At 43.4% G+C, this 26,544-nt stretch overlaps 1 protein-coding gene and 1 long non-coding RNA gene across 4 annotated transcripts in view; one reads left to right on the top strand and one right to left on the bottom strand.

Moving 5' to 3' along the window:
- Positions 1–3,091: 3,091 nt before the first annotated feature.
- LOC135451465 (uncharacterized) lies at positions 3,092–7,766 on the bottom strand. Its single transcript, XR_010441331.1, has 3 exons — positions 7,624–7,766; positions 5,961–6,427; positions 3,092–3,481 (listed from the first exon to the last, which is right to left on the bottom strand). It is a non-coding gene; the product is annotated as an uncharacterized LOC135451465 (long non-coding RNA).
- Positions 7,050–26,544, top strand: part of LOC135451436 (alpha-2-macroglobulin-like) — a 36,834-nt gene continuing 17,339 nt past the window's right edge. Inside the window, exons 1-17 of one of the 3 annotated variants that reach the window (XM_064720610.1) lie at positions 7,050–7,273; positions 11,287–11,470; positions 12,169–12,325; positions 12,864–12,916; positions 13,601–13,621; positions 16,387–16,555; positions 18,429–18,513; positions 19,211–19,334; positions 20,057–20,171; positions 20,305–20,414; positions 20,820–20,981; positions 21,247–21,474; positions 22,767–22,830; positions 24,051–24,193; positions 24,522–24,671; positions 24,883–25,053; positions 25,761–25,860. In XM_064720610.1, coding sequence (XP_064576680.1) covers positions 7,185–7,273; positions 11,287–11,470; positions 12,169–12,325; positions 12,864–12,916; positions 13,601–13,621; positions 16,387–16,555; positions 18,429–18,513; positions 19,211–19,334; positions 20,057–20,171; positions 20,305–20,414; positions 20,820–20,981; positions 21,247–21,474; positions 22,767–22,830; positions 24,051–24,193; positions 24,522–24,671; positions 24,883–25,053; positions 25,761–25,860 — 2,125 coding nt within the window. In that variant the 5' untranslated portion in view covers positions 7,050–7,184. The remainder of the gene's footprint in view (positions 7,274–11,286; positions 11,471–12,168; positions 12,326–12,863; positions 12,917–13,600; positions 13,622–16,386; positions 16,556–18,428; positions 18,514–19,210; positions 19,335–20,056; positions 20,172–20,304; positions 20,415–20,819; positions 20,982–21,246; positions 21,475–22,766; positions 22,831–24,050; positions 24,194–24,521; positions 24,672–24,882; positions 25,054–25,760; positions 25,861–26,544) is intronic. The other 2 variants (XM_064720619.1, XM_064720630.1) reach the window with 2 other exon arrangements.

Raw genomic sequence — 26,544 nt, forward strand, 5'->3', positions numbered from 1 at the left:
TGATAGCCCATATGCCATGACTGCTGGCTGGGGGAGGATGAGGAGAGGAACACACTTGTCCTGCCTGCAGCACTCTGCCTTGTCCCTCAGCTACAGCTGATAACCCCTGGCCACTCCTGCAATACACAGGGTGTTCATTCCCCCCACATCCAGAGATGGCACCCACTGCTCATGGCTGCTGGACAGCCCCTCACCTTTCCCCAGGCCTGTGACAGCACTGCCTTTGCCCCTCTGCCATAAGAGTAAGGGCTTAGGTGAGAACATCACGGAGTGACTGCATTGTGCTCAGCAGGAGACAGGTGAGGAAAGAGACAGCTTGCAGTCCACACCTGTGAGTGCCTGGACCCGCATCCTCCATCTCACCCTGCCAGGCCCTCCAAGTCTGGCCAGAGTTTGTCCAAACCAATCCAGGATGGATCATGGTAGGAGCCACCAGCAGCGACCCTCGCCGTGTTCCCGCCCCTCTGCTCATCCCCTCCTTCATCACGCTTGGAGCCGTGGTGGTTCCTGCAAACACTAACAGGCTAGCAGAGCAGCATCGAGAGGGCTGGGGGAAGAAACACGGGGGCAGCAGCCGTGCCCTTGCCCATCCCACAGGCCTTCAGGACCTCAGTTCCCGCTCCGCGCATCCCGGCACCAGGGATGCCGCAGGCACACAACAGGACCCGCTGCCACGGGGCCCAGCAGGAATTTAAGTGCACACTCCTCAGGTGCTGAGGGCTAACATCCAGCCAAGGGCTAGGATGTGTTTCAACATGATCCATTCCACCAGGAGATTTGCTAATGGCTGCATGCGGCCTAGCATTTTTTTCCTGGTGAAAATTAATCATCAGGCCAATGGAGGATATTCCTCTCCCCAAAACATTTTTTTCTTCTCTCTGCACTAAAAAATTTGAGTTTTAGTACTCCACAGGGCTTGCCATGCAGGATATGCATGATACTGATGTTATAAAAAGCCACTTTCTTAAGTTCCACAGACAAGGAATTTGTGGGACGTGAAACAGCTTTGGGTACATTTCTGATCTGCATGCAGAATGTCAAAATTAAAACATCACTGGCAGTAGGAGGAAAAGGAGGAAAGCAAGAAAGGCTGTGAATTTTGCATTCCTGACACAGCCCAGATTGTAGCAACTGACTTGATTTACATGAGCATCAGGCTGGACTAAAGCAAGAGAAATCAATAGTTATGGTAACAAGGTTGAAAAGGAGAGCAGACTGAGTGGATAGGGATACAGGGTGTATATCTTCCTGAGGAATGTAAGGCCAATTAAGTTAAGGCTTCAGCATCTCACATGGAACTCATAAAAATCCCCTCAGGTCTGGCCAAATATGTTATTCTGTTCTGCTGAACATAGTTTCCTGGGAAGAAACAAGGTCCTGGGGAAAAAAAAATAAAGTGCATTTTTATCATACTTTTGAAATCTTATCTTCCTCTTAGGTCAAACCTGCCTATTAAAACATGAAATGTTCATTTCCCACTGCACTCTCTTCCTTTGCATACTGAAAATGCAATGTTTGTTGCCCAATTTTATCCTTCAACTCAAACATATAATTGCTCATTGCAGTCAGATCTAATAAATATCCCATGCTCAGACTCTCCCTCCTCATTTTTACATCTAGATCATGTCTCCCTGGCTTCCACTCCCACAGGGAACAGCAATATTTTTAAAACACATTCCAACACCTCCAAGATGTCTGGAACCTTGGTGTCATGTTTCAGCTCTAGGTTTTGTGCCACACATCTGAAACTGACGCAAGCATATTAATTGTGGGCTGAACAAGACAGGGACACCCACCAGCCTGAATGTCATTTCTTCTTCTCTCATCTGATAATCCTGAGGTGCCAGGGATCTGGGGAGTGTTCCAGGCCTCAGAGGGTAGAATTACTGTAATTTTTTAGACATACAGACTAAGCAAACTGTGTTGCCCATATGTGACAAAATCAGGCTCACTGGCCCAAGAGCTGCTATGAGGTACCATACTGCAGCCAACTCAAAGGCACATGCACTGGCTTTCTGTGCTTGGTATTGCACATACCAATTTTTAAAAGGTGAAACTGTTGTGAAGGATATTGCACTGGGTCAGGAACACTACAATAAGTAGGAAACTCCAGCTTCGCTGTGAGTGTCTGCCACTGTCCTTGCACCTGCTCTGGATGTCTTATGGGTCCATGCATGGCTCTGCTAGAAGTACATTAAAAGCTGTTCTGAAATGCAATTTTTATTGATAAAAAAGAATTAACAAAGTACAATTACGTCATAGTGTCTTTGACTGAAGTGCTCTGTCAAGCTTACTTCCCTTTTATGTGCTAAGTAATTCTTTGTAGAGTTTATTTGTGCCGTGGGAATTGATTTGCTGCCCATGTGGAGTCCACACTCAAGGATCTGCAAAAGGCTGATGTTATAGCCTAGTTAAGAAGAAGAACTCTAACGACCATACCTTCTTTGAAAAGTTAATATAAATGCTTTTACAGTAGAAGATGAGAGTCATCCACAGTGCAGGCAGCAGGATGCAAAATCTAGAGGAAAAATGGGTCTCTCCAGAAAAATAAGCGCTGGTGTAGAAGCATTCTCTTGCTTAGGCCCCTCAAATTATTAGCTAGGGTCAGACAAAGGAGTCTTCAGTTCTGGGAGTTTGGTTGCTCCATCTTTTGACTCAAATCCTCTGTGATCCCCACAGTGTCACAGGCAACAGTGCCAAACTATTAAACAATGGTACAGCAAGATCTCACCTGTATGATTTAGATGTTCAGATCTTCTTCTCAGCACCTGTGTCAAATATGGAATGTGAGTAATGACCAACCAATTCAATGATCATAGAAGGCCAGAAATGTGTCAGAATACCCTTCAGCCAACAAATGACGATGTCAAATTGCTCTGAGGAATCAACTCAGCTTTGTTCTCTGATTATTTCTTTGTTGAGTTCATTTATACCTGGTGGACAATTAGGGAGGTAGGGCTTTGTCTGCACTGATGTGACCCCCACCATCTGATTCATCAGCCAGGTGACACAAAAGTGTGGTCACATCTCTGGCACCACTGGCTGTGAAACACCAAATGTCAGAGAAGGACTTCCTGAAGAACATCATTCATACATTTGATTTTTTTTATTCAGAGTAACAATGAAAAGTTTCCTCAAGGATTTTCAATTGGAAAAGCAACTCAGTGTAAGCTAATCCCATAGCTCACATCAAGAGAAAGCTTCTTTCTGCTTGACCCAGTAAAGGGTCACCTTTTGAGGGTCAAGAAAATCCTAAAAGCAAGGCATTACATTGAATACTGGACCTAATAGTCTCCTTCGATGGAATGTCTCACTCTTCCCCTTCTGATACTCCTGCAGCTCAGCACACTGATCTCCTTTCTGGCACACCACTGTTCCTGCTGGGCAAACCAGGATCTTCCTTAAGAACATGATTTCAGCAGGACCCCATGTTGTCACACTGTGTGTATATAACCTGTCAGCTGGGAGATTTTAAAAAGTCCTGTTTGAGAGGGAAGAGAGAGACATATGAACAAGGCAGTCAAAGGTGAAGGGAATAAAAATCACCATTGGCTATGACAGGACTCTGTGCATGCTGCTAAAGTGCTAACCTCACACATTTTTTCAGCCTCCTACCCTTTGACTCACTGCCCATAGGGAGGTTAAGGCTGGGTTATTACTGGAAGCAATTGCATAACTGTGCCAGATGTTTTCTACTTCACTTCTCTAGAAGTGATAAGCTCTGAAGGCAAGGTGTGTCCCCAAGGTGTGTCCACAAGGTGTGTGCCAAGGTAAAGCACATCTGGGAAGCCCTGTGAACTGTGGGATGCACAGCTGGCGCTCCCTTCAGAGCCCATGGCTGCTTAGGAGAGGTCTTGCCCTGTTCCCAGGACAGGCTCTGTAGCAGGACACTGTGTTGAAATGTTCCCTGATAAATGGTGTGTTCTCCAGCTGTGTTACACTGCTCACACACCTTCCCCTGACTGAAATGTCATCTCTGCCCTGCCTAAAAAGTTGGAACAGAACAAAGCAGAGATGCAGGGGAAAGGATTAAACGTGACAATATCTGATTTCCTTGCCTCATGCTCCACTAGGACTTTCTTATTTGGTTTTCCTACAGAATCCTCTATCTCGAAATCCTGGACAGACACACCAGCTGAGCCCCAGCTCCTGTCTGCACTGGGAAAGGACTCATGTTGGGTACCAAACATCTGGCTTAGCTGTAGCACAGAGAGAGCCCAATGGCCTTGCATCATGTCACCCAGCAAGGCAGGAAACAAGGTGAGTATGAATATCAGGGGTTTTCTCTTCACTGGCACTTCTGCTTATGGCCTTGTGCTATGAAGTGTGGATGGTCTCTGGGGATGGATGTCTCATGGCACCTGTGGGTACCTGTTCTGTTGTTACATAGCCCTTTGGGAGAAAAACTTTTTCTCCTTCCATGTGCTCATTGTTTCTCTGTATGAATCTTGGCCTGTTTACCTTTGCTCCTGCCACTGTGCACCTCTGAGGAAAGCCTGGCTCCAACACTGTTCAACCTAACTTGGACATAACCTCAGGGCCAGCAGAAGAACCTTCATGAGATGCCTGTACCTGAGGAGAGAGGTAGTCCAGACACTAACTTTACAGCCAAAGCTAAACAGAAAGTCTATATGCATTTAATATATCTTTTTATATGGTAAATTTTTGTCTGAAGAGTCATATGACTCAAAAAAAAGCATAATTGATTGGCCTGAGTGCTGGTCAGAGACACATTTGTAAATGTTTTGGCTTTTTCTACCCCCCTCCTTGACAAAATTCTGAGTAGTACAAAAGCATAAATTAAAATAGCTTGTCATTTGTTACTGCATCAGGGATTATCTTCAATTCTCTGCAATATCCAAAAATATCTGCTAACATGCAAGCAGTTTCCTGTTTACAGGTTTTTAAATTATTAGAAAGTGTTCACTAGTTCCCTTAGATGGATTTTATAATGGGATTTCAGCAATTTATCCTATTCTGTGTGTGCTGTGTACTATAAGTATCAAAGAGCCACACACTGGATTTCTCATGCCTCAGGGTAAACAACCTTGTTTATAGCCTTTTTTACAGCATACAGTATAAATTTCTTCTAAGGCAAGAGCAAATTTATATATACTGTGGATGTTTGTTATAACACAGCTGAGAAAGATAGAAAACCTCTAAATACCTTGTATATGGCTTACCCTACAGATGGCCACCTCACATCACACAAAATATGGTCACAGGACCATTTATAAAATGCAGCTACAAATCTGGTTTGCAATTTAATCTACAAAGTGCATTAAAATTAAAATAATTCATTGATGGTTTTGCCATGCCTGAATTTAGTCATTTGTTCATATGACACCTCAGAAATATGAGTTATATTTGACAGCCCAGCTGTCCACGTCTGGGAAAGGCAGTTCATCTGCTGTCAGGCCCTTCTCTCAGGTTAAATTATTCAACAAGCAACTAAAGTGGATAATCTTTATTCATTCTGACATTTCCAGTTTCATTTGAAGTTTAGCTGATGAAGCTGTCTTATGGTATTTCATTTCATTGTGTATCTTCCTGTTCCTGCTTGGTACAACTTGTAAAATGTTCATATTTTCTGAGGTTTTTTTTAATAGATGACTTTCCCTTCACTGTGGTCCGTGAAACATTTTGTCTCCTATACAATGAGAAACCCCTTTTTATGTCTTTGGGTGTTGCTATTATTCCTATTGATTTATCTAAGTACTTTTTCCTGTCATACTTCTTTGTCACACTAAATAAATTGCTTTGGGTTTGTTTGCTTTTGCTTTTTCTCAGGCTGGGAAAACTAATATCATCATTTGGATTTCCTTTAAAATAACAATACTGATGTTTGTGGTTTTTTCTCTCCTGTAGTATTTTTTCTGCCTTTAGCTGAACAGCTAATACAATTTGTTAACAGGAGCTGTTCATATAAGTCTTGAGTTTTACATTGGGTTTTTCCTCACCTGTCACCACACAAAGCTGCTGGCATTAAAGAGAGACATTCCTTTGCTAGAGCTGCTGGTTTCCAACAGGAGTTCTTGGGTGAAAGTGCATGGACCACCTTAGGCATGACACCAGTGTCTTCAAGAAACGTTTCCACAGCTTTTTCTTTTCACACATGCCTGTTCTTCAAAGGTTAAAGTTCACTTTGTTGCTTGGCTTTGGCCTTGAGGGTCGAGCACTGTGCTACATCCTTGAGGAGACTGAGCAGGATCATACTAGAGAAACAAGTGTCTTTCTTGGGATTATTTACCTTGGGTGGCAGAGGTGCCAAAACTTCTTTAAGACTTCTGGAGCAGACAAGGATTCCCACATATACTACTGTTGTGAAAGTACAGAGAATATTTGCACCCAGCCACAGACACCTTTTCTTCCTGCAATTGCAGTCAGCAGCACTCTGCTTTTGGACAATTGGCAGTCACCTACAAAGCTAAAAAATAGAAACTGAAAAGTAATCAGAGGAAACTATACCAGGATTGGGTTAAAGTGATTAAAATTACACAGCTCAATATCTTACTTTGTTTTCAAGGGAAAATGTGTTTTCTATAGTGGTTATAAACTTGGAGGTGTAGGACACATCAAATTTTTGTGTCATATTTGCCAGGCAAAGCAGTGAGGACTGTAAGGCTCAGAGGAAACTTTGCAGAATGAGGCATGCTGTGACTGGAATTCATCAATATTCATGATGGCCCATATTAACTTATTAATTTCACCTTCTGTGTCAGTCATTCCAACTCAAAACAATATATTTTAAAGTGCTGATAAAGAGGAACTGTGAAGAAAATATTGTGGAAATTTAAATCAGATTGCTGTGACTGGATGCTGCCCACAGGGAATATTACCATGTGTTGAACACAGTTCACATCTCCAACACTGTGGATTTCTGATGGGTTAAGGAAAACAGGCTATGAATCATTCAAAGATTTCTAATATAAGCATTACCCAAATAAATACCCTTCCCCCACTTGCAGAGTCTCTGGCCAAATACTGTCCCTGTGTTCCAGCTCCTCCTTGCTGCCTCTCCCTGTTTCCGGATGGGCCCTGGCCCCCAGCCCTTATCTCCTCCAGCCCCTGGGCTGTTTGCAGAGAGCAGCTATAAAGAGGCTGACAGAGCACCGAGTGGAGGGGAATTACAAGGTGCAGGAAAACAGCAGCACTGCTTGGCTCAGCACAACCTGCTCTGCACCATGGGGAAGGACAAGCTGCCCAGCAAACCAAACATCTTCCTCCTTCTTCTCTTCTTCCTTCCTGGAAATACTCCTCTCAACACAGAACCGTAAGCTACACGTGCGGGGGGGGGGGGGGGGGGGGAGGTCTACGTGCTCCCTTTTTCCTGCAGTTTTCTTCCCACTAATAACCAAGCCCTGAGTTTCCTGCCCAGCTCTGACAGTGCTCCTGCTCCCATCCTGTAATCCCCCGGCTGTCCAGCCCTGGGACCCCTCCCCACCACCATCTCTGCCCGTGGCCTCCTTCCACCCTCCCCAAATCTCTGCCCACATGCCCACAGTCCTGCCCTGGTAGTCCAAACCTGGATCCTCTCAACACCTTTGCCCAGGTATTTTTCTGCCTTGAAACCTCTCAGGGCCTGGGATGTTGAGGGCATGATGCCGGGATCCAGGTGCTCACCTTTCCCAGAGTGTCCTTGTTTCAATCACTGAGTTACTTCTCCCCATTCTCCTGTTGCTTCCCAAGCCAGTTTGTTCCCCTTTCTCCTGCCAGTTTGTTTCCCTTGGCAGCCTCAGTTGTGCTTGTTCTCGGAGAGGATCTGTGACCTAGATTCCCTTCCTGCGGCTCGGGGCTGGTGCCAGCGTCCTCCCCGAGCACCCGCACCAGGGCAGCTCAGCCCAGGAGCGCGGCTGCAGCAGGGCTCTGCAGGGAGAGGGGCAGCCCGGCATGGCACGGGCAGGCTGGAGCCTGGCGTGCCCACCCCAGCCTTACCCGCCGGACAGTGCTTCTCTGGAGCCTCTTGTCTGGGTGGGAGCAGCCCCTCTCTTCATACCTTGGCTGCTGCTCCGCTTGCAGCGCTGACAGAGGCGCGGCTCTCACCAGCACGGGTCCAGCGGTGCTCGCTGCAGGGATTTCATGCCCACGAGCACTGCCCCAGGGCTGCAGAAGGTGCAGCGCTACTGCTGCCACTTGCTGTGTGCTCAGAGGTAAAGCTGCCACTGGGTCAGCCTGAGAGACCTTTGACTCATGCTGTACCATCAATCCCTCATTTGTCTGCCCTGTTTGGGTTCTTCTGGGGTGGATCAGCCAAGCAAGTATGCTTTGGGGTCAGGCACAGCTCTGTGGTCCCCTGCAGTTATCTGATTTCCAAGTAATTAAGTAATCTTCATTCATTCTTGCCCAACATCAGGGGGAAAGGGAATGAAACCATACTGCTCAGACCTGTGGGGAGCACAGAGCCATAGACAGGCCTGGGCTGGAAGGGACCTTAAAGATCCCTCGGTTCCAAACCCCCTGCCAAGGACAGGGACACCTTTCTCTAGAACAGGTTGCTCAGAGCTCTATTCAGCCTGGCTTTAAGCATCTCAAGATGGATTATCCACAGCTTGACTTGGCAATCTGTGCCAGTGCCTCACCAGCCTCACAGTGAAGGAATTTTCTCCATAATATCTAATCTAAACCTACTCTCTTTCAGTTTGAATCCATTTCCCCTTGTCCTGTCCCTTGAACACAGTCTCTTTCCATCTTTCTTGTAGGCTTCATTTTGTCCCTTAACTGAGCCCCATTCTGGGAGGGAAGAACAGAGAAAGACAGAGAGGTGGGAGAGAGAGGGGTGTTGTTGGGGTCCCCAGAAGGAAGGCAGGAGCCCAGTGAGGAGACAGTTCTGAGCAGTGAACTGCTAGGTAGCATAGGTAGTTTTGCTGTGGGTGCAGCATAGATCAAATGCTGCATACAACACAGAAAGGAACCAACCCTTGGACTGAAGACAAAATAAACTTCCAACCAAGTCTTGCTCACTGTGCCCTATGCAAGTGGGGGTATCACTTATTTGAGCAGAAATAGCTACTGCTATTTCTGCTTCAGAGGTGGCCAGCTGGACAGGAGACACAATTTAGGCTCAGATTGCATATTACAAAGAAACATATTCATCAAATTAGTGCAGCACTGGAACAGATGACCCAGACAGATGGTAGAAACTTCATCTATGGTGTCCTTTGCAAAAGTCCTGTTCCGGGAGGGAAGGTGGGCTTAAGACATCCAGAGGTCCTCTGTAACCAAAATTTCAATTATTTTGGAAGAATGCAGCCAAAGGTTTTATTCTCCTACTCTGGTTGTGCATGTAAGCTGTTTTACAGTGCAGTGGACATGCTTGGGAGTACTCTGCATTTGGTCATAAGTGTAAGGCCATAATGACACTTTAATTGGCAGGTATTGATTTGGGCTGATGAAGTTCAATGCCTTCTTTGGCTGGGTGCTTGCTCTAGTAAGCAGCTGAGAGTCAATACACAGACAGACATTATTCCACCTTCAGCTACAGTGTAACCTTCTCTGTAGTGACAAACTCACCATTTTTGCCTCAGCCTCCATCTCTGGGGTCTCCCATTCCTCCTTGATGTGTGCCTCTGTCAGAGTCTCTGCCTCTCTCATCAGAACAGCTCATTGCATGCTGAGGTCTCTTTTGGCAGCCCAGATGCTTTTTGTCCTGGAATGTGTGTACATGGGTTTTGTGACCACAGTTGCTTAAAACACTCATGGTAATTTAATTCATCTGTCTCTACTAAACAACACATCCCCAAACACCTAAAGAGAGGTCTATAAACAGCATGGTTTATATCTCTGTTTCAAAGGCAGGGAAGCCGGCCTAAGGGGAAATTCTGCAAGTTGGCCATAACTTCAGCAGAATAGTGAACAGGAAGAGAAATGAGGCCAAATTCTCCACAAACTAGGTCATGCTGTCCTTTCTGTAGACTGGATGTTATTGTCACATTGCCAGTGTCACTGACAGGGGACAGAGGGGATGGCAATAGGGGAAGCAGCATGGGCTGAAGCCATGGTAAGAAAGTTGTGGAAGAAAGGAAACGCTGGAGAAAGCAGAGTCACAAGCTGTAACTCGCTCTCTGGGAGGCTGGAGTTCCCTCCTTTCACAGCTTCTGCAGCAGCACTGCCTGAGCAGAGCTGCCAGCAGGCTCCTCACTACATTTCACCACAGTGCTGCCTCATGGTGAAGGAAATGCAGGAGCTGCTGGGATCCCACTGCCTCCACAATGGCTTTAGGACTCCCCAAAAAGCTCAGAGCCCAGGCAAAAATGTAGCTCTGGATGGATGCATTTGTATTTGTCCTCTATTCCTTTCTGAACCCTTCCTGACAGTCTGTTACTTATTACTGATTATTGAGAATTTTCCAAGGCTGACAACAGTGGTCAAGTCTGAGTGGTAGGAGCTCGCTTATTATGTTCCCTTTATGAACAGTTCATTTGCTATTTTTGCTACTCAGTTCTGTCATACAAAAAAATCTTTTCCACAAATATCTAAGTCAATTTTTAGAATTTTCTTATCCTGCACAATTATGAGAGAATTGTACTTCCGAGATCATTTAGGTATGTACTGAAAAACAAGGGTCTCAACACAAACTATGGAGGTTTTCACTGGTTCCTACCCCTTCTGCCCTATCTTTCAACCAATTAATCCAGGACTGAATTAATAATTTGATTTATTAGTAAAATGATCCCTTTTATTGAATAGCAGCTTAGTTTAAGGGTCCTCTGTGAGGGACCTTTCTCAAAGCTCTTTGAAGATGCAAGTACACTTGAGGTGCAATAAAACACTACACCCCAAAATCCTTTGTGTGCTCATCTTAATAAGGTCCCAACCTGCAAGCACTCACATCTTTGCTCAGCGTGTGAAGGATTTGGAAACCTGGATAGGCAAAGACTGGAGGAGTCAGACAAGTGGGTGGGTTTTTTCCTCAACTGTTTTTAGCTAATGCCTTTGAGTCTCAAAAGGAGATTGTGGGATATACAAAATTCAATTAACAGCCTGAAACCTTTCAAACCATCCTTACTCCCTGCTGTGAAGCCAAACAAAACATCCTTTGTAAAGCACTCTCCATTAGCATAGAAATTGTTCCTTCTACTGCAAGCATTTTCCTGCTTTTAGGCTATTTAGTTAGACCGTTTAATATGTATAAACCAAAAATAAAATGAATGCTCATGTTATATGTACTGCAATTCGCAGGGATGGCAATGGATTAGGCATGCTGATTTGTTAATTTCCTTTCACTTAGTACTGTTGCCTTAAAACTGTTTCACATTTCTGATCTTTCTTGCTTCCCTCTCTTCACAGGCAGTACATGGTGCTGGTGCCCTTTCTGATCCACACAAATTCTCATGAGAAAATCTGTGTTCAGCTGACCTACCTGAACGAGTCTGTGACCCTGAGTGCCACACTCGAGTACCTAGGGGAGAACAGGAGCTTGATTGATGATGTGGTGTCAGAGAAAGACGTGTTCACCTGCATCCCTTTCTCTGTGAGCATCTCATCCTCGTGGGATGGTCTCTTGTGTTCATTGATGTGGGACAGTAGATCCAAACAGTCCAGAAATGAGAAATAAGACACACTGCAATCAGAGACCCCTAAGCTAAGTCGGACAAAAGAATTAACTTAATGTGGATGACTGACTGTGGCAGTTTTACAAGGACTAATTTTCCCCCATTATCAAATTCTGTGTCCCACATGATACTTCTCTGCATGCTTGTGTTAGAGAAGTATTTTGGAACTTTGACTTACAGAATGTGCCCCATGTTTGTTTGACATGAGTAAGCCTGAGACGAAAAATAGTAGCGTGGAGTGAAAACTGTAAAAGTTGGGGAATTGTTAAAGACAGTGAGGTCCATGAAATCATATGACTGCTTCTGGAGTTTATTCCAAATTTTTTACTGCAGAAGGCTGGTTGGTGAGTAATGTAGGCAACAGGTCCCATATCCTAGTTAATGAATCTGGGTTAATTTTCTTTTTGATAAATCGTGTGACAGAATAAGATCAGTTTCAGTATTTGTCTAAGAAAAATATATAAATGAAGGAAGGCAATCGTTTTTTTTCTTGCTCCCTGCACTGAGTCATTTTTGTCCCTTTAGGGAACTTTCTGACCCCACTAGCACTTCTTCCTTCAGTGCTCAGTTCAATGGGGTGGATCAGTAAAGCATTTATCCTCTTCATTCTCCTTAGCTCCCGAAATCCAATAGCACATCAGTGGCATTTCTCACTGTGACGGTGACAGGGGACACACTGCACTTCAAGAGCCGCAAGTCAGTGCTGGTCAAGAATTCTGAAAGCTTGGTCTTCGTCCAGACAGACAAACCCATCTACAAGCCTGGACAGACAGGTACTGGGAATTGGGCTGGTATTGACTCTGACAGCAAAACATCTTAAGGGCTCCATTCTCCAGAGGTGCCATACTTGTATTGAAGTTTTCTGGTTTCTTCATGGGGGTATCTAAGGTACTGAGTAAATCTTATTTCTGTCAGCTGAGGTCTAGTTCACGGCACTTTCATCATTCCTAATCTCCGTTCTCCAGGCACTGCATCTCAGCCAGATGTAGGCACAGGCTCTGATTCATTCTACTCAAGTAGAGGCACAAAACTGGGATGACTGCAAAGCATAGTCTCCCTTGGCTGCACCAGAATCAACAAAGCAGGACAGGCACTCCCAAGAGATAATTCAATTCAGCCAAGACCTGATTATCCTTCTAAATTTATCTTCCCCTCACTATCTGCAAGAGAAAGACCCTGAAGTAATTGTTTCTATTACTTAGAGATCTCAATTCAGAGCCTGTTGATCCCTGGAATGAATCTGGGTAATAAATTATTGAAACATTTCCTGTGATGGCTACAAATTTAATTGTGGAATTTCCTTTTCTTCAGTTCAGTTTCGGATCATCTCTCTGGACAAAGACTTCTACCCTTTGAATGAGAAGGTAGAGCCTTAATTCCTTGTTGTTAGCCAGGAGATTTAATTCGTAAATAAACACCATTGCTGTCATCATCCAGAACCAGCCTTTAAAGACAGTCTTTAATGCATATGATGCTCTCTCACACCATGCTTTACCTGTTCCATAAACTATCCTAGGACACATTCCACCTCTAAAAATCCCCCTTTTCAGAAGCATATAGATGTTTAAAACCAGATTTGCAAATCAATGTATGTGGCTAAGCATGTGGGCAGGGATGTCATTACTGAAAAAATGTGTGGGACAAGTTTGCATGGGTGGTGACAGATGTGAAGTTGTTTCTGGCAGTGGGTGCAGTCCCACACTTAGAGAGCAGCATGACAAGATCTTGGTTTTATGGAACTGGCCAGGGGTGCAAGCCCACCTTTTGTTTTATTTGACAATCAATTCCTTATGCAGACAAATTCTTTGAAAATTTGTGCTTCATCACATCTTCATACAGTGGTAAGACAAAAAGTCAGGGTCCTAAAATATTATCGTAAGATTCCCTTAGCTACCAAGATCCAAGGAAAAAGAGCAAGTACAGAAAGGGAACAACCCAAAGGACTTCTTAGAAGTTCTTTGTTCTTCTTCCCCTCAGTCCAAATCTGCAAAATAATTCAGTGTGATTAATATTTCTAACATTGATTTTCTTTTGATCTTTCCCCACAGTTTCCCTTTGTCTACGTTCAGGTGAGTGGATAACTACATTATTATTTGCAGAAGAATGTGCAGGCACAGAGCAACCAGTCCCCGGCAGTGTTTTCAGGCTGAAGGGCAAGGGAAAAATCACAGGCCTGTGACCTTTTCCCTTTTTTTAAAGGAAGGCTGAGTCGCTGGGCATCAAAATAAGCTCCAATAATTATTCTTTGAGCTGTAGGAGAAAACTAATTAACCATTACAAGTCATGCTGTGAACAGAACTACACTTGGCAGTGTAGTCTTCCCAGTCAGAATTGGGTCTCTGTCCGCCAAGTGTGGTTGAAATTAGAGACCAGTGTTATATATGCTTTCAAAACCAAAGAAACAAAATTAAATAAATAGACATCCCTTGTCCTCTCAAGCATGTTCTTTTTGTCTGGCTTTTTTTTTTTTAATGATTGAACTTCAGTGGCAGGCAAAAGTTAATAGGAAGGATGTTTCAATGATTCGAGCACTCACTTTTTTCAGATGAGACCCCAAAATTTATAATTATTATTTGGGATATCTTCTTTTGAAAAAACTTATGATGAGGGCTCATGGATGGATCCTGAAATTAGTGTGCACAAAATTTATTTTGGTTTACACAATTAATGGGTCCTGTGTAGTCAGTCCTTTTACTGTTCCTTGCTGTATGGGGTTGCTGTGTCCATTCTGCACCATCTCTGTGTAGAGCTGGATAGTCATCACAACAGAGGTAGGCCATAACCAGGCTGTGCCCCTCTTTTGTACCCTCTTTTCAGAGGGCTGTCATTCTCTCTTCCCATCAACAAACTTCCAAAAAAGAGCTGCAGAGCTGGTGGGCCACTGATGATGTGTGAATATTGGGAAAAGAAGAGTAAGACAGTGGGAGGTGTGGATTAGCAGACTGAGGAGAGCATCTCAGAGCTACCTTTTGTTAGGGATGTCCCATGGGGTCCCTTCCCTTTCAATGAGATGATAGTTTATTGAGTAAAGAAATTTGATGAAAGGAGCAAAACCAAATACATCTTCCAGAAATATGTCCTTGCCTAAAAAGCTGAATAATTTAATAACCTTTGTGTGTAAGTGTCAAAACCATGGAACCTTCACTTTTATATCCCTAGGAAGGCCACCTGTGTTTTCAGCTCTAGTCTGTAATGCATGGTGTTTGTCTGTGCTGCTTAAACCAGCTTATATAGGTCCTTCATCTTCACCATCCCCTCTCCCTTGCTCAGTAATCCTTCTCAGCCCAGTACTGCCCTTTGTTCAGATTTCACAGCTGTCTACAAGATACTCTTGTGGAGGGGGGGGAGCTCCTGGGGCAGAAAACTCACCAGATTACTCTAGACTACTTTCTTCAGCCAGATCAGATCTGTCAGTGCAGTTTACTGCATGATTGCATGAAATTTGGACTGGACCAAAGGAAGGAGTGGCAGGAGTGAAGAAAGGTGACAGCGTAAGCATCAGCATTTCTAAGAAAATAAATGTCTGAAAATCCACACCCTGGATGTCACTAATTTATCTTAGTTAAGCACAAAGGCAGAAGTCAGCATGAGTCTGCTACTTCTGAACTATTATCCTGACCTATTGCTTATGTAATTAAAAAAAAAAAAAAAAACAGAGCACCTTTCTGAGGAAAAAAACAAACTGGTTTTCAGGCTTTCCCTATAGATACATCACAGGAATGGCAACAAGTTCACCAGCCCAGCTTGAAATGTAAACATTCACTGTAAGCATTTTCTTGAATTCCTCTCTGAGGAAGACCAGTGGCATCCCTCACAGTAAGTGGTGAACTTTTCAGCAGGGTTGAAGCGTGATGGTGAAGAGGATTTGGTCAGAGCCATGGGATGCATTTTACTGTCTGTGCCACCCTCCCAGGTGGCTTCCTGGGAACATGGTCCCCTCTTCTGCCCCCTGACTGATGACCTCCAGCTGGGAGAATGACACTCACATCTCCATTTTTCCTAAGCCCTGAGATAATATCTCAGTGAAGTAAATGCACATAGTCACATACCTTGAGTCACACACCTATCTAGAGTAAATAAACTTTTGTGACAGCCAAGGTACAAGGATGCATTAAACTACGCAGAACAACTGTGCTGTTTTAGTGACTTCTACAAGAAATTTGGGGCTGAGGGGATTAATTATTGATGGTCAGTTAATAATGAGCAATACACAAATGTAGTAGTGGTGAGACTTCAGCTCCAGCATTAGGAGCATGGAGACACAAGGTAGGGCTCTGTGGATGCCTCTCCGGATGCCTCTGTGTGGGAGTATACTTTCCTCTGTTCCTGTCACCATTCCCCCACCCGACCATTTGCTTAGGACTCTTATACATGTACATTTCTCAGTCCCATAGGTAAGTCAGGTGTCTGATTCCTCAGCTGATTGTTTATTGGTACTTCAGCAGTCTTCATTCCAGCCAGGAGAAAACTAAAACTTTTGCATGCTGTATGGCCAGTCAAGAAAGCTGAAACTTCCTCCTTTTCTCCATGGGCTTCACTTATTTCTGATACCAGTTCTGTTCCCTTCTGTTACCCTGCCAGTCTGCCTTGCCTAGCTTCCTGGCCCCATCCTTTGCAGGTACAGCTGAGGGGGAGACAACACAAAAGTGTTTAAAAGCTTTCTTGCATCCAAGTTATGCAGAATTGGCAGGTAAGTACTTTCAGAACCTCACAGACTGTTGAATAATTACAGATAGGTATTTCCCAGCTGGGATGTGCGTACACTGGGCACTGCACTGCTCTGTCCCTGGCATTCTCCTGTACTGTCTGGTGACACTGTTACCCTCACCTGCAGGATCCCCAGAGGAACCGTGTGTACCAGTGGCAAGGGGTGGAGCTAGAAACAGGCTTTACACAGCTCTCCTTCCCCCTCACCTCGGATCCCATCCAAGGCTTCTACAAAATAGTTGTGCAGAAGAGCATCTCGTCCCATGTGGAGCACTCCTTCAGTGTGGAGGAATTTGGTAAGGAGAGGAATTTGACAGCAATGCCTTTTACTGTGACTGCTCAATTTGGAATTTCCTTGGAACAGCATGGAGAAGGGAGGGACAGAATGTAACAGGCAATGGGATTCATAGGGGCTGAGCCAGAAAGCACTAAGTATCAGAAGTGACTGCTGACTTTACGGCATCTCTGCGACCTGCCCAAGCTCGTGTTTGCTCAAACTGCTCCGGGGAGCACAGGACATGCCAGAATTCCTGTGAATGGCTTGTGGCACCAATTTCAGCTGTCTTTGTCTCAGTTGGTCCAGCAGCTTGTTGCAAGTAGCACTAGATATGAATGTAAGAGATGACAACATTTTGGTGGCTCTATTTTGCTTCTCTCATCATCTGCCTAAGGTCTCTTTCTCCATTTGTAGTCCTCTCTATTTTTGCTCTTCCTTGTTTCTGTGAAAGCTTAGAAAACATGTTTGGTGGAAAACTTGTGATTGAGGAACAACCCATGAATGTTACAAAAAGACTGCTAGGAGAGACTGAGTGAGGAGAAATTTGCAGGAAGTCTTTTAACCCTCAGCTCTCTAACAAACTTCTTGGGTGATCGTAGGTGTGTATTCTGACCATAGATGTGTATTCTGACTGTAGTGCACATTTGAGGAGGCTGATTGGCCACACTCCCAGGCTCTCCATTAACTCTGCATGAAGACCAGATGTTTATTCCAGAAACAGCAGATCCATTGATCAGGACCTGCTGTTTCTGGAATATGCAGCCCATAGATTGCCACTGAAGTCCATGAGAGATGGGTTATTTGGCTTTGAGTCAGGAATGGTAAATAATTTGACCACAAACCAGGCTATAGGCTTCAATCTGCCATGGTGACAGATGGCCTGTTCCTTGTTCCCCAAAGATCATTCTGAATGCCCCACAAAAACAAAAATGTTAAGTCCTGTTGTTAGCCTCCTCCTAAACTGATTTTTCTTTCCTTTGTTCTTTAGTCTTTTTCTTGTGAATCTCTCCTATTGCTATTTCTCTTAAAGTCTTTTGAGGAAATGCACCCTGGAGTTGAAACATTGAGCCTTGCCTCCTATCTTAGCGGCAAATTTATGTCTAAACCGTATAGCCCAGAGTTATTTTCCATTTCCTGGATGTGCACCCACTCTGCTGTTATTTCCTTGCACTGTGAAAAAACTCCTCAGCTGCACCACCTGGAAGCAGGACATTACATGCTTCAGTCGAGTCCTGGGCATGAGGAATTGGAGGTGTAGGGTTGCAGGATGCAATGTGGGAAGAGGGATGTAACTTAATATGTAAAAAAAAAGTTTTAAAAAATGTATTTTACTTGTGCTCCTTTATATTGGGCTTTAGTGCTACCTTTTCCACTTGAAAATATAGATCTGAGAGTCTGTGGCTAGATTTACTTGAACTCTGTGGGCATGCAGGACAATATCCCACGGTGCAGCTTAGTGAGACTAGAAGCAACTCTGCATCTCCAGAACAGTAAGAATGAGCCAAGAGAATCAATGATTTAGGGCATTTCAATGTGGTAAATTACAAAGGTTGTGCTGCTCCAAGTCCCACCTGCAAATTATGCATTATGAAGACACCACACAGGACCAGTGTGTCCTTGTGAATGGACGCAGGTGGGGGATCTGCTCAGCTGTCTGGAGCCACATAAGCCCATGCTGCTAATAAAGCAAGGTAAAGACTGCAACCTTCCTTAATTGCCTTTGAACCCAAAGAGTGGTGAAGGCTGAGAAAACCTATGGAAGGGATATAGATGTATACTGGAGACCACAGGGAGGGTCATATGAAGATGATCCTGGCTCTATGCTTTGGTTTCTGTGTAGTACGCAACCCTTATTCACTCTTCTCATACCAGACTTTCTCTCTTCCATCTAGTGCTGCCCAGATTCGAGGTCCTGGTGAAGGTGCCAAAGATGATCACTATTAAGGACAACGAGCTTCCAGTGTCTGTCTGTGGTCTGTGAGTCACAGAGCTCCAGTAAATCTCTCTTGCTTATTCTTTACTCTGCCTCTTTGCTGAGGACCAAAAGAAATGCTCAGGGAGGATTTTTAAACTTTTCCAAGGCATGTAGTGAACACTTATTTCATTCTGTCAGTCCTGAACCTGCTGCTTGGCCTGAACAGTCAAATTGAAGGGATTTCCTTGTGTTCCTTAAAAGACTATGTCAAACAAATCTGCATTTTTCTCTTCCAAGTTTATTTCACTTTTTTTTTTTTCTGTCTTTACATTTCGTCAGTTAGAGCTTGTCTATACTCCATACTCCAAGATGTCAGATCAGACATCATTTAAATTGGTGATGCTAACCCAGTGTTCTCATTTTTAACTCATAAGTCGCTCCTTTGGAGTACCTGGTTGTCTTTCCATTTCTTCATTGAAACCTGAGCAGTTTGTAATATACAAATGCTCCTGGCTGAAATAATTTTCTAAAGTCAACCTTTTTCTGCAGAGATGTCCCACCTAGAACAAGATGAATGTATCTTCCATGGATGATGGAAGAATCCCACTATGAAAGTGATGGAAATCATTAAAATGTCAGATTAGTCAGCCTTTCAGAAGTATTGGGAAATCATCCACAGAGGTCTTTAAGGAGATGTGTCTGTGTGACTGTGCCTGATTGTCTCCCTATCTGATTCATTGTTTAACACACTGTGATTAGGTACACCTATGGGAAGCCCGTTCCTGGTTTGGTGAATGTCCAAGTATGCCGGAAATTTTCTCAGTCTGCTTCAAGTTGTTATGGAAAAGAAACAGAATCTGTGTGTGAAGAATTCACTAGGCGGGTGAGTCCCAAGATCAAAATGTAATGGTTTTTCTGAAGGTTAATGGGCCATCTTGTCTCAAGAAAGATCAAATATGTTGGGAGACAGTAGGGCATTAGAGATAGCATTCTCTCCAGGGAAAAGCAAAGAATCTCAGAAGAAGGCATTCTTAACAGAGGGATCATTTAGCTGGAAACAGAACTGATGATGAAAACCTGACCCCATTGAAGCCAGTGGCAAACCTCTAGCTGCCAGCCATGAGGTCTTTGCTATTGTTCCACAAACAGAGAAAAGAGTCTTTGAAGGAATTTTTTAACTGTAAGAGGGACTGACTGTGAGAAAGGAGCAAAGATGAGGAGAAAACAAGAAGGCTGTATAGAGAACAAGGAACAAAGATGAGGTGGTATTGTATACGGGTCAAGTACAGGAGAAAGAGCAACAGGATGAAGAGAGAAGACAATGGAAGAAACAGGAAGAAAAACAGAACTAAGGCAGGAGGGAATTAACAAGGAAACCAGTGTGGCCCTTAGAAAACTGTGTGTTGGGTACCTCACAGAACACAGAAAATATGTGGATGAAACACTAGGAAAGAGGCTGAACACAAGTTTTCGGAGACAACCCTTGAAATTCTGGAATTTCATGAACAGAAGTCAAGCATGTTGGGTTTGGGGTATCTATTCTCATTCCTCAATGCACAAACTTTGTTCACAGAATTTCAATTTTCACTCCAATCCCTTGCTTAGGCAGATGCTCGTGGGTGTGTTTCTGGTGTGGTGAGGACCAAGGTGTTCCAGCTCCTACGCAAGGGATATGAGATGAGCATTGAGGTACAAGGCAAAATCACAGAAGATGGCACAGGTATGTCAATTTGCCATCACAAAGAAGGCAAAGTGATGGCAGGCATAACAGGAGCAAGGGGCAAATACAAGGAAGGTGGAGTAACGTGACTAAAAAATCATTAATAATTCCTCTTTACTGTGCTCTGTTGCAGGAATTGAGATGACTGGAACAGGCTCCTGTGGTATCACATCCACCATGAGCAAAATCCACTTTGACCTGTTGGACTATGCATACAAACCAGGAATCCCACTCTTTGGGACGGTAGGGAACTTCTGATACCCTGGGCAATGAGTGGCACAGCAAACACACAAGTGCACAATCCCACCAGGTGGAGTCGTGGGGTGTGTGGGTTACATGGTTCAAGGGGCAGGTGATACATGATGGAGGGCCCAAATGAAGTTGGCTGGGGGAGTTAAAGCTACTGAGGAACTAAGGATCCTAACAGATCATTTCCATGGGCTGACTGGGTTGTTTTGCTGAGAATTTTCTTAGTTGTACCCTCAGACAGCTCAGGGCATGCCTCACACATTTCCACATTCTTTTCCTTTGTTCTTGTATCAAGAAATATCCCGCCTGGCAAGGAGGAAAAGGGGGAAGAGGATGTATTACTTGTCAATTGCATTTTGTTGCTAGTCTAAAACCTGAAGTTTGTCATTGCTTTGTTAGGTGAAGCTGGTCGATGGCACTGATGCTCCACTTGCCAATGAAACCATCACAATTACTGTGGGTGGAAACAAATACAAAGGGAATTACACTACAGATGAGCAGGGACAATCCTGGTTTTCCATAGACACTACCAGCTTCACAGAACTCTCCCTGGAAATCCGAGTGAGTGGCAGAGACAGGGGTAAGCCTCTGTCTTTCTCTTCAACAGGGAAAATGTCTGTCCATGGATTATCAGTCTTTTCTGACAACTGGAAAGTAAGGCAAGTTTCTTGGTGGGTCACCTCACTTCTCTGTGTCTTCTCTGCATGTTATCCACAATCTCCTAAGCATGCAAAATACACAACACATCCAGAGTTTTTCTGTGGATTTTTATGTGGCTTTATACCTGTATTTGTTTGGCCATGAACCTTTTACTCTTCCTTCTCAGGCAGAGCATAAACCTGAACTGAACTGTTATGACAGTGACTGGATGACACCGTCCTACGAGCATACCACGCGCAGAGTGACTCGCTCTTACTCCCTCAGTAAGAGCTTCCTCAAAATTGAGCCAAAGCCCGAGACACTAAGCTGTGGCTCCTCAGCAGAGGTCCAGGTGCACTATATCTTCACACCAGAGGCCATAGGGGAGCAGAAGAAAATTGTCATTTATTATTTGGTAAGACAAATTTGGGGTTACTTTGATCTACAGCCACAGAAAGTAGTGTGTAACTTCTAGCTGTGTTCCATGATGAGCAACCAGAGCACTGCTAGATGGCCAGTAATGATGGAGAGCATTGGAAACCTTCAACAGTGCAATCCACATACACTTTGCTAATCTTTCTCTTTTCTCTCTCTCCTGTGTGCAGAGGTTTGGAAGACCACAGTAATTGGAACAGACTGTAGCATACTGGCATTAAGAACTATGAATTTGTTCATTTTGGAGTTCAGAGAAGAGAGACTAATTGAACTGTGACAAAACAATGACATGTCAGTCTCTTTTGGGAGAACAGGAATATTCAAATGAATATCCAAATAGAATGTTTTTCTCCCTAAATTTGTTTTTCTGGTTATCCCATTTAATGACACTAGCAGAGAAGACAAGAGTAGCTTTGGAGAACAATAAAAATTTCAATAAAACAGACACTTCAGTTCTGGTGGGCTGCACAGAACATCAGGGGACTTAGGCTGGTATTCAAAAAAAGATAGAAACTTGCGCTAGAGATGTCTATGTGCTTATTTTCAAGACTCCTAACAATTCATGGAAAGACTATATACTCGTTTACCCACTTGCCTGGGAAAATTGATTTTAAGTATGTGCATACAGCAGGTAAACAAACAGTGTGAAACTTCCATTTTTACAGATGTGGAACCCACATCTTGAAATTGAAATATGGTGTTATGGGATAAATATTCCATATCAAAAGTAACTGAATAAAAAGCATTTTTGACTGTGCAAAAGGAATCTTTTTCTAGAAATGAGGGAATTACAGGAGGCATTTAGGCTATTGCCTACTGTCTGACTTCAGGTACCTTGTTCAAGCTCATATTCTTTGCAGCCTGTGGTCTCCTGTCCCAACCTAGTGCAGTTATAAAACTAATCCTGGTGAAATTTTTCTTCACACTGTTTCACAAACCAACTGAGAGAGGAATGAGGAGACTTTATGATGTCCAGTCTGTTCCAAATTGTTAGAAATGTGCAGATGACTCCCAGAGTTATGTGTGGTTAGAGGCAAAATGCATTTGAACCTGATCTATATATGTAATATGTACAAAAGCAAAGATATGTTTGATCAATGTGGTGCTCCTAGGAGCAAATATTTCTATTTCCAAAGACACAGTAAATTCCAGCCTGGCACTTGTTGATCATCTTCTTGGTGTTGCTCACACTCTTACAATTAACCCAGTGAACATTCCTTCTCCTTTCAACACTGGAAACAACAATTCCAGAAAGATTTCTCTGTTACACAGGTGATGGCCAAAGGACAAATCCAATTAGCTGACACCCATGATCTGACCATGAATCCTGGAGATGGTGAGCAGATCTATGCCTTTTTAGCATTTCTGATAGTAATTTGGGGCAGAGGGGATGTAGGTAAATTGCTTCAATTCAAACATTGAATTTTGTTCAAACTGTGCATGTAATGTTTGAATTTTCAAAATTAAGCCTTTTTATATGACATGGCTTTGGTTAGTTTTGTTTTCTCTGAGTTCCAACAGGTGCTAATTTTTTAATGAGAAAATGTTAGAAAATTTAACCAAAAATAAGTATAATATTTTGGCCATTTCATAAAACCAGCACTTTCTGATGGCCACTCTACCTTATTGTGATTGTGGATGCTTACCAGTGTTGGGAAACTCACATGTACAACAAGCAGGAAGAGCATGCCTCCATTTCTTCGTCTCTCTCATTTCCCCTATTTTTTTTGTATTATTCCTGCCTTGTAAGCATGCAAACACATGCATATCTATATTCTAATCAACACATTTAAATTTATTCACATAAATGCCCAAGATTACCCATTTAAGTACCAGAGACTGTGATGCCTTTAAATGTCTTTTGAAAATGAGAAGAGGGGAACATTTTGCAAGTCTGTGAGAAGGAGTTGCACTGAAGTGGATATAAACAGATTATGGCAGTAAAAGATCTTGTGTGCTGTACAAAGTTCTGTATCCTCACTAGGAGCAATGACTGAACTCCCACCCAGGCTGGTACCAAGGGACATTCTGTCACCTTGTCTAGATTATGACATAAAGCCCAGGCCCTGATAGAGTTTTCCACCACAGAGGGGCATTTTCTACCATGTTTGGAGCAGTAGTTTGGTGTTCAGATAAGTGCTTGCTTAGCAATAACCTTGCCAAGTTATTCTTTCAGTCACTCTGCAACCTTGACTCCTGTCACCCTTCGCAACAGTTATGTTACTTTTTTGCCTCAACTATTTTTTTTCAGATCTTGGAGCTTGAAAGGAAAAAAAGGGTTGGGAGCATAAAAAAATTATGCCACATGTTAACTGGGGAGAATCTAGAAGGCAGGGAGAGGCCCTCCAAACTCATGAGTTTTGTCAATTCACAATTAGTCTTTGAACCCAGGCATCTTCAGTAGCAGCCATAAATTTTAGTCATGTGTCAATCTGCCAGCCTCTGATAACTAAAAATGTTCATCAGGAGTGAAATTGACTTTTTTTTATCTGGGGAAGGCAAATGCATATAGTGGAACCCCTTGCATATTGAATAGCCTTTTGCTCTCTCTGTCAGCTTCCGGGACATTCCAGTTGCGCTTCCCTGTCGAGGCAGCAATCGCTCCCGTGGCACAGATGCTCGTGTACACCACTTCACCCAGTGGGGAAGTCATTGCCAGTTCACAGGATTTCCAGGTTGAAATGTGCCTCCCCAATAAAGTGAGTACAAGCCATGGTTTGTGCAACCCATGTTTGTCTTGTGGACAGCAGCTCAGTTTAGATTACCAGAATGAGGGCAGAATTCACAATGGATTCGTGAAATGTTCTGACCTGATGTTGACTGAGGATTGGTGACCAGAATAAGCTACAAAGCTATGAAAATTTTAAAAAGTGGAGCAAGACAGAAACAAAAAGAGAATCTCTCATCTTTATTAATTACATTGATCAAAGATGAATATCTATTAGACACTAGCCAACTTCAGTGTCAGAATAATAATGTAACAGTGTCTGGAAAAATGGTTGCTTGAATGTCCTTTTGGACTTGCAGGTGAGATTGAGTTTTGCACCCAAAGAAGGTCTTCCTGCTTCCAACACACACCTGCAACTCCACACCTCTCCAAGATCCCTGTGTGCCCTCCGTGCAGTGGACAAGAGTGTTCTCCTTATGAAGCCTGAAAATGAGCTTTCTCCCAGCTCTGTGAGTCTTGGCTACTTTTGGTAATGAGCAAGAACAAGAACCAAGCAAGCCCTCACTAACAGCACTATAGACATGGGGCTATGTATTTTTACAGTTGCATTCCTTACACTTGCTTTTTAGAAGCTGGCATTTACCAGTGGAGTGCTAGGTCATGTCTGTCCCTGTAAGTGGTGATCTGCTGCATTGTTCCCTGTTATTTGCATTTCTCCAGGTGTATCAACTTCTTCCACTAAAGGAGAGCCAGGGTTATAGCTTCAGGGAATACTACTTGGAAGAAGACAACGTCAATCCATGTGTGTCACTTGACAACCTGTCATTAAATGGATTTCTCTACGTACCCATTTCTTCTGATGGTGAAGGGGATGCCTACGACATTCTCAAAGTAAGCACCAACCGTTCATTTTTCTCTTTTGTTCCCTTTTTGGATTCAGTCTCCTCTATTCTTCTCACCTGCCCTGAAGGGCTTTTTAATAAAAAGATAAGCTCATTTGCTGTAAACTTGCTCACGTTTGTATGCAAGAAAATAACCAGGCCCAGTTCCCACATCTACTTAGCCCATGAATGGTAACTGAATGCTTCTCTAAACCATTAAAACTTTGAAAGGTCTCCTTATAGTACAGACAGCTGCAAATGGGCTTGGATAAGGCAACAGAACTGAAAAGTTACCTCTAGTGGCATAATATTAGAAACTCCTCATTCACTCATATTTTCTTTCTCTGGTTTAAATATGTCTTTGTTAAAGTACCAGTTAATTTGATAACCCATAAATCCACACATATGCACCTAAAGTGTCCCACACAAAGTTTTTTGGGTCCCCTCCCTCCATTTCACACATGCAATTTTCATGCTGGCAGCAGTCCCCAAGGTACCTTTCCATCTGATCATGCCAGGATTTAACCTTAGTATGAGAATAACATGATAGAGACTCCACATCTGTGTCAAACCAGCCTATCTGAAATTTACATACAAGCCTTTGTTATTCTGATCAATACCAGACTTAGGTACATCCATTCTTGACATATTAAATAAAGTTTATTTTCAAACAATTTTTTTGCATATTTTTTGTTCTTCTTTCTCTTTGTTTACCAGGAATTGGGCTTAAAAGTCTTCACTAGCAGCAAGATCCATAAGCCTGAACTCTGCGAGCATTACCCAGAACACATGATGGAAAGGAGTTACAGTGGTTCTAGTACCTTTTTGGTTTTACCTCTCACACAACTTCCCAAAATTTACCACCCTGCCTCTTTCCTTCCCTCTTTGAATCTTTGAATATTAATTACACAGGCAGATCTGATTGCATTCAGATATGCTGACCTAATTCATGATCCCTCCCTCCTGGACCTAGTCCTGAAATATGAACGGATTCACCTCTGCCTGCATCTTCCCGGGCAGCCAGATGTGCTGTCCCAGACCTGTGTGTGCTTGGCGACTCCCATGCCACCCCTGAAGCAGCAGAGGGCTTGTAGGCACTAAAGGAATCTTTCAGCACAAAGTAATGGCGTTTTTTTCCCATCAGATCTGAGTCCAGCTAGGAAAAACTAAAAAAGGAGCATCTGCTTCTAGGCAGCCAGTTCTAGGAATAGCTAGAGGAACAACTAGAGTAAAAGTGGGCCAAGACAAATGAGAAAGTGGTACAATCCTGTGGTTCAATATTTTAGCACTGAGGGTTGAGAAATTTGGTTCTGTTCCCAGTTTCCCCATTTACATGACTAAGGGGCTAGGTAGGTCATGTCACTTCTCTGTAGGTTCAATGACTGTGAAGATAGAGAGAATGATGCTGCTTTTTTTTGCTTGCTTTCTTAAACAGATCTGAGATTAGAAAGACTATATAAAAGACTCACCTATATCACTTTCAGTTACTGAGTTTTATGGT

The sequence above is a fragment of the Zonotrichia leucophrys genome, chromosome 1, assembly GCF_028769735.1.
Source record: "Zonotrichia leucophrys gambelii isolate GWCS_2022_RI chromosome 1, RI_Zleu_2.0, whole genome shotgun sequence".
NCBI lineage: Eukaryota > Metazoa > Chordata > Aves > Passeriformes > Passerellidae > Zonotrichia > Zonotrichia leucophrys.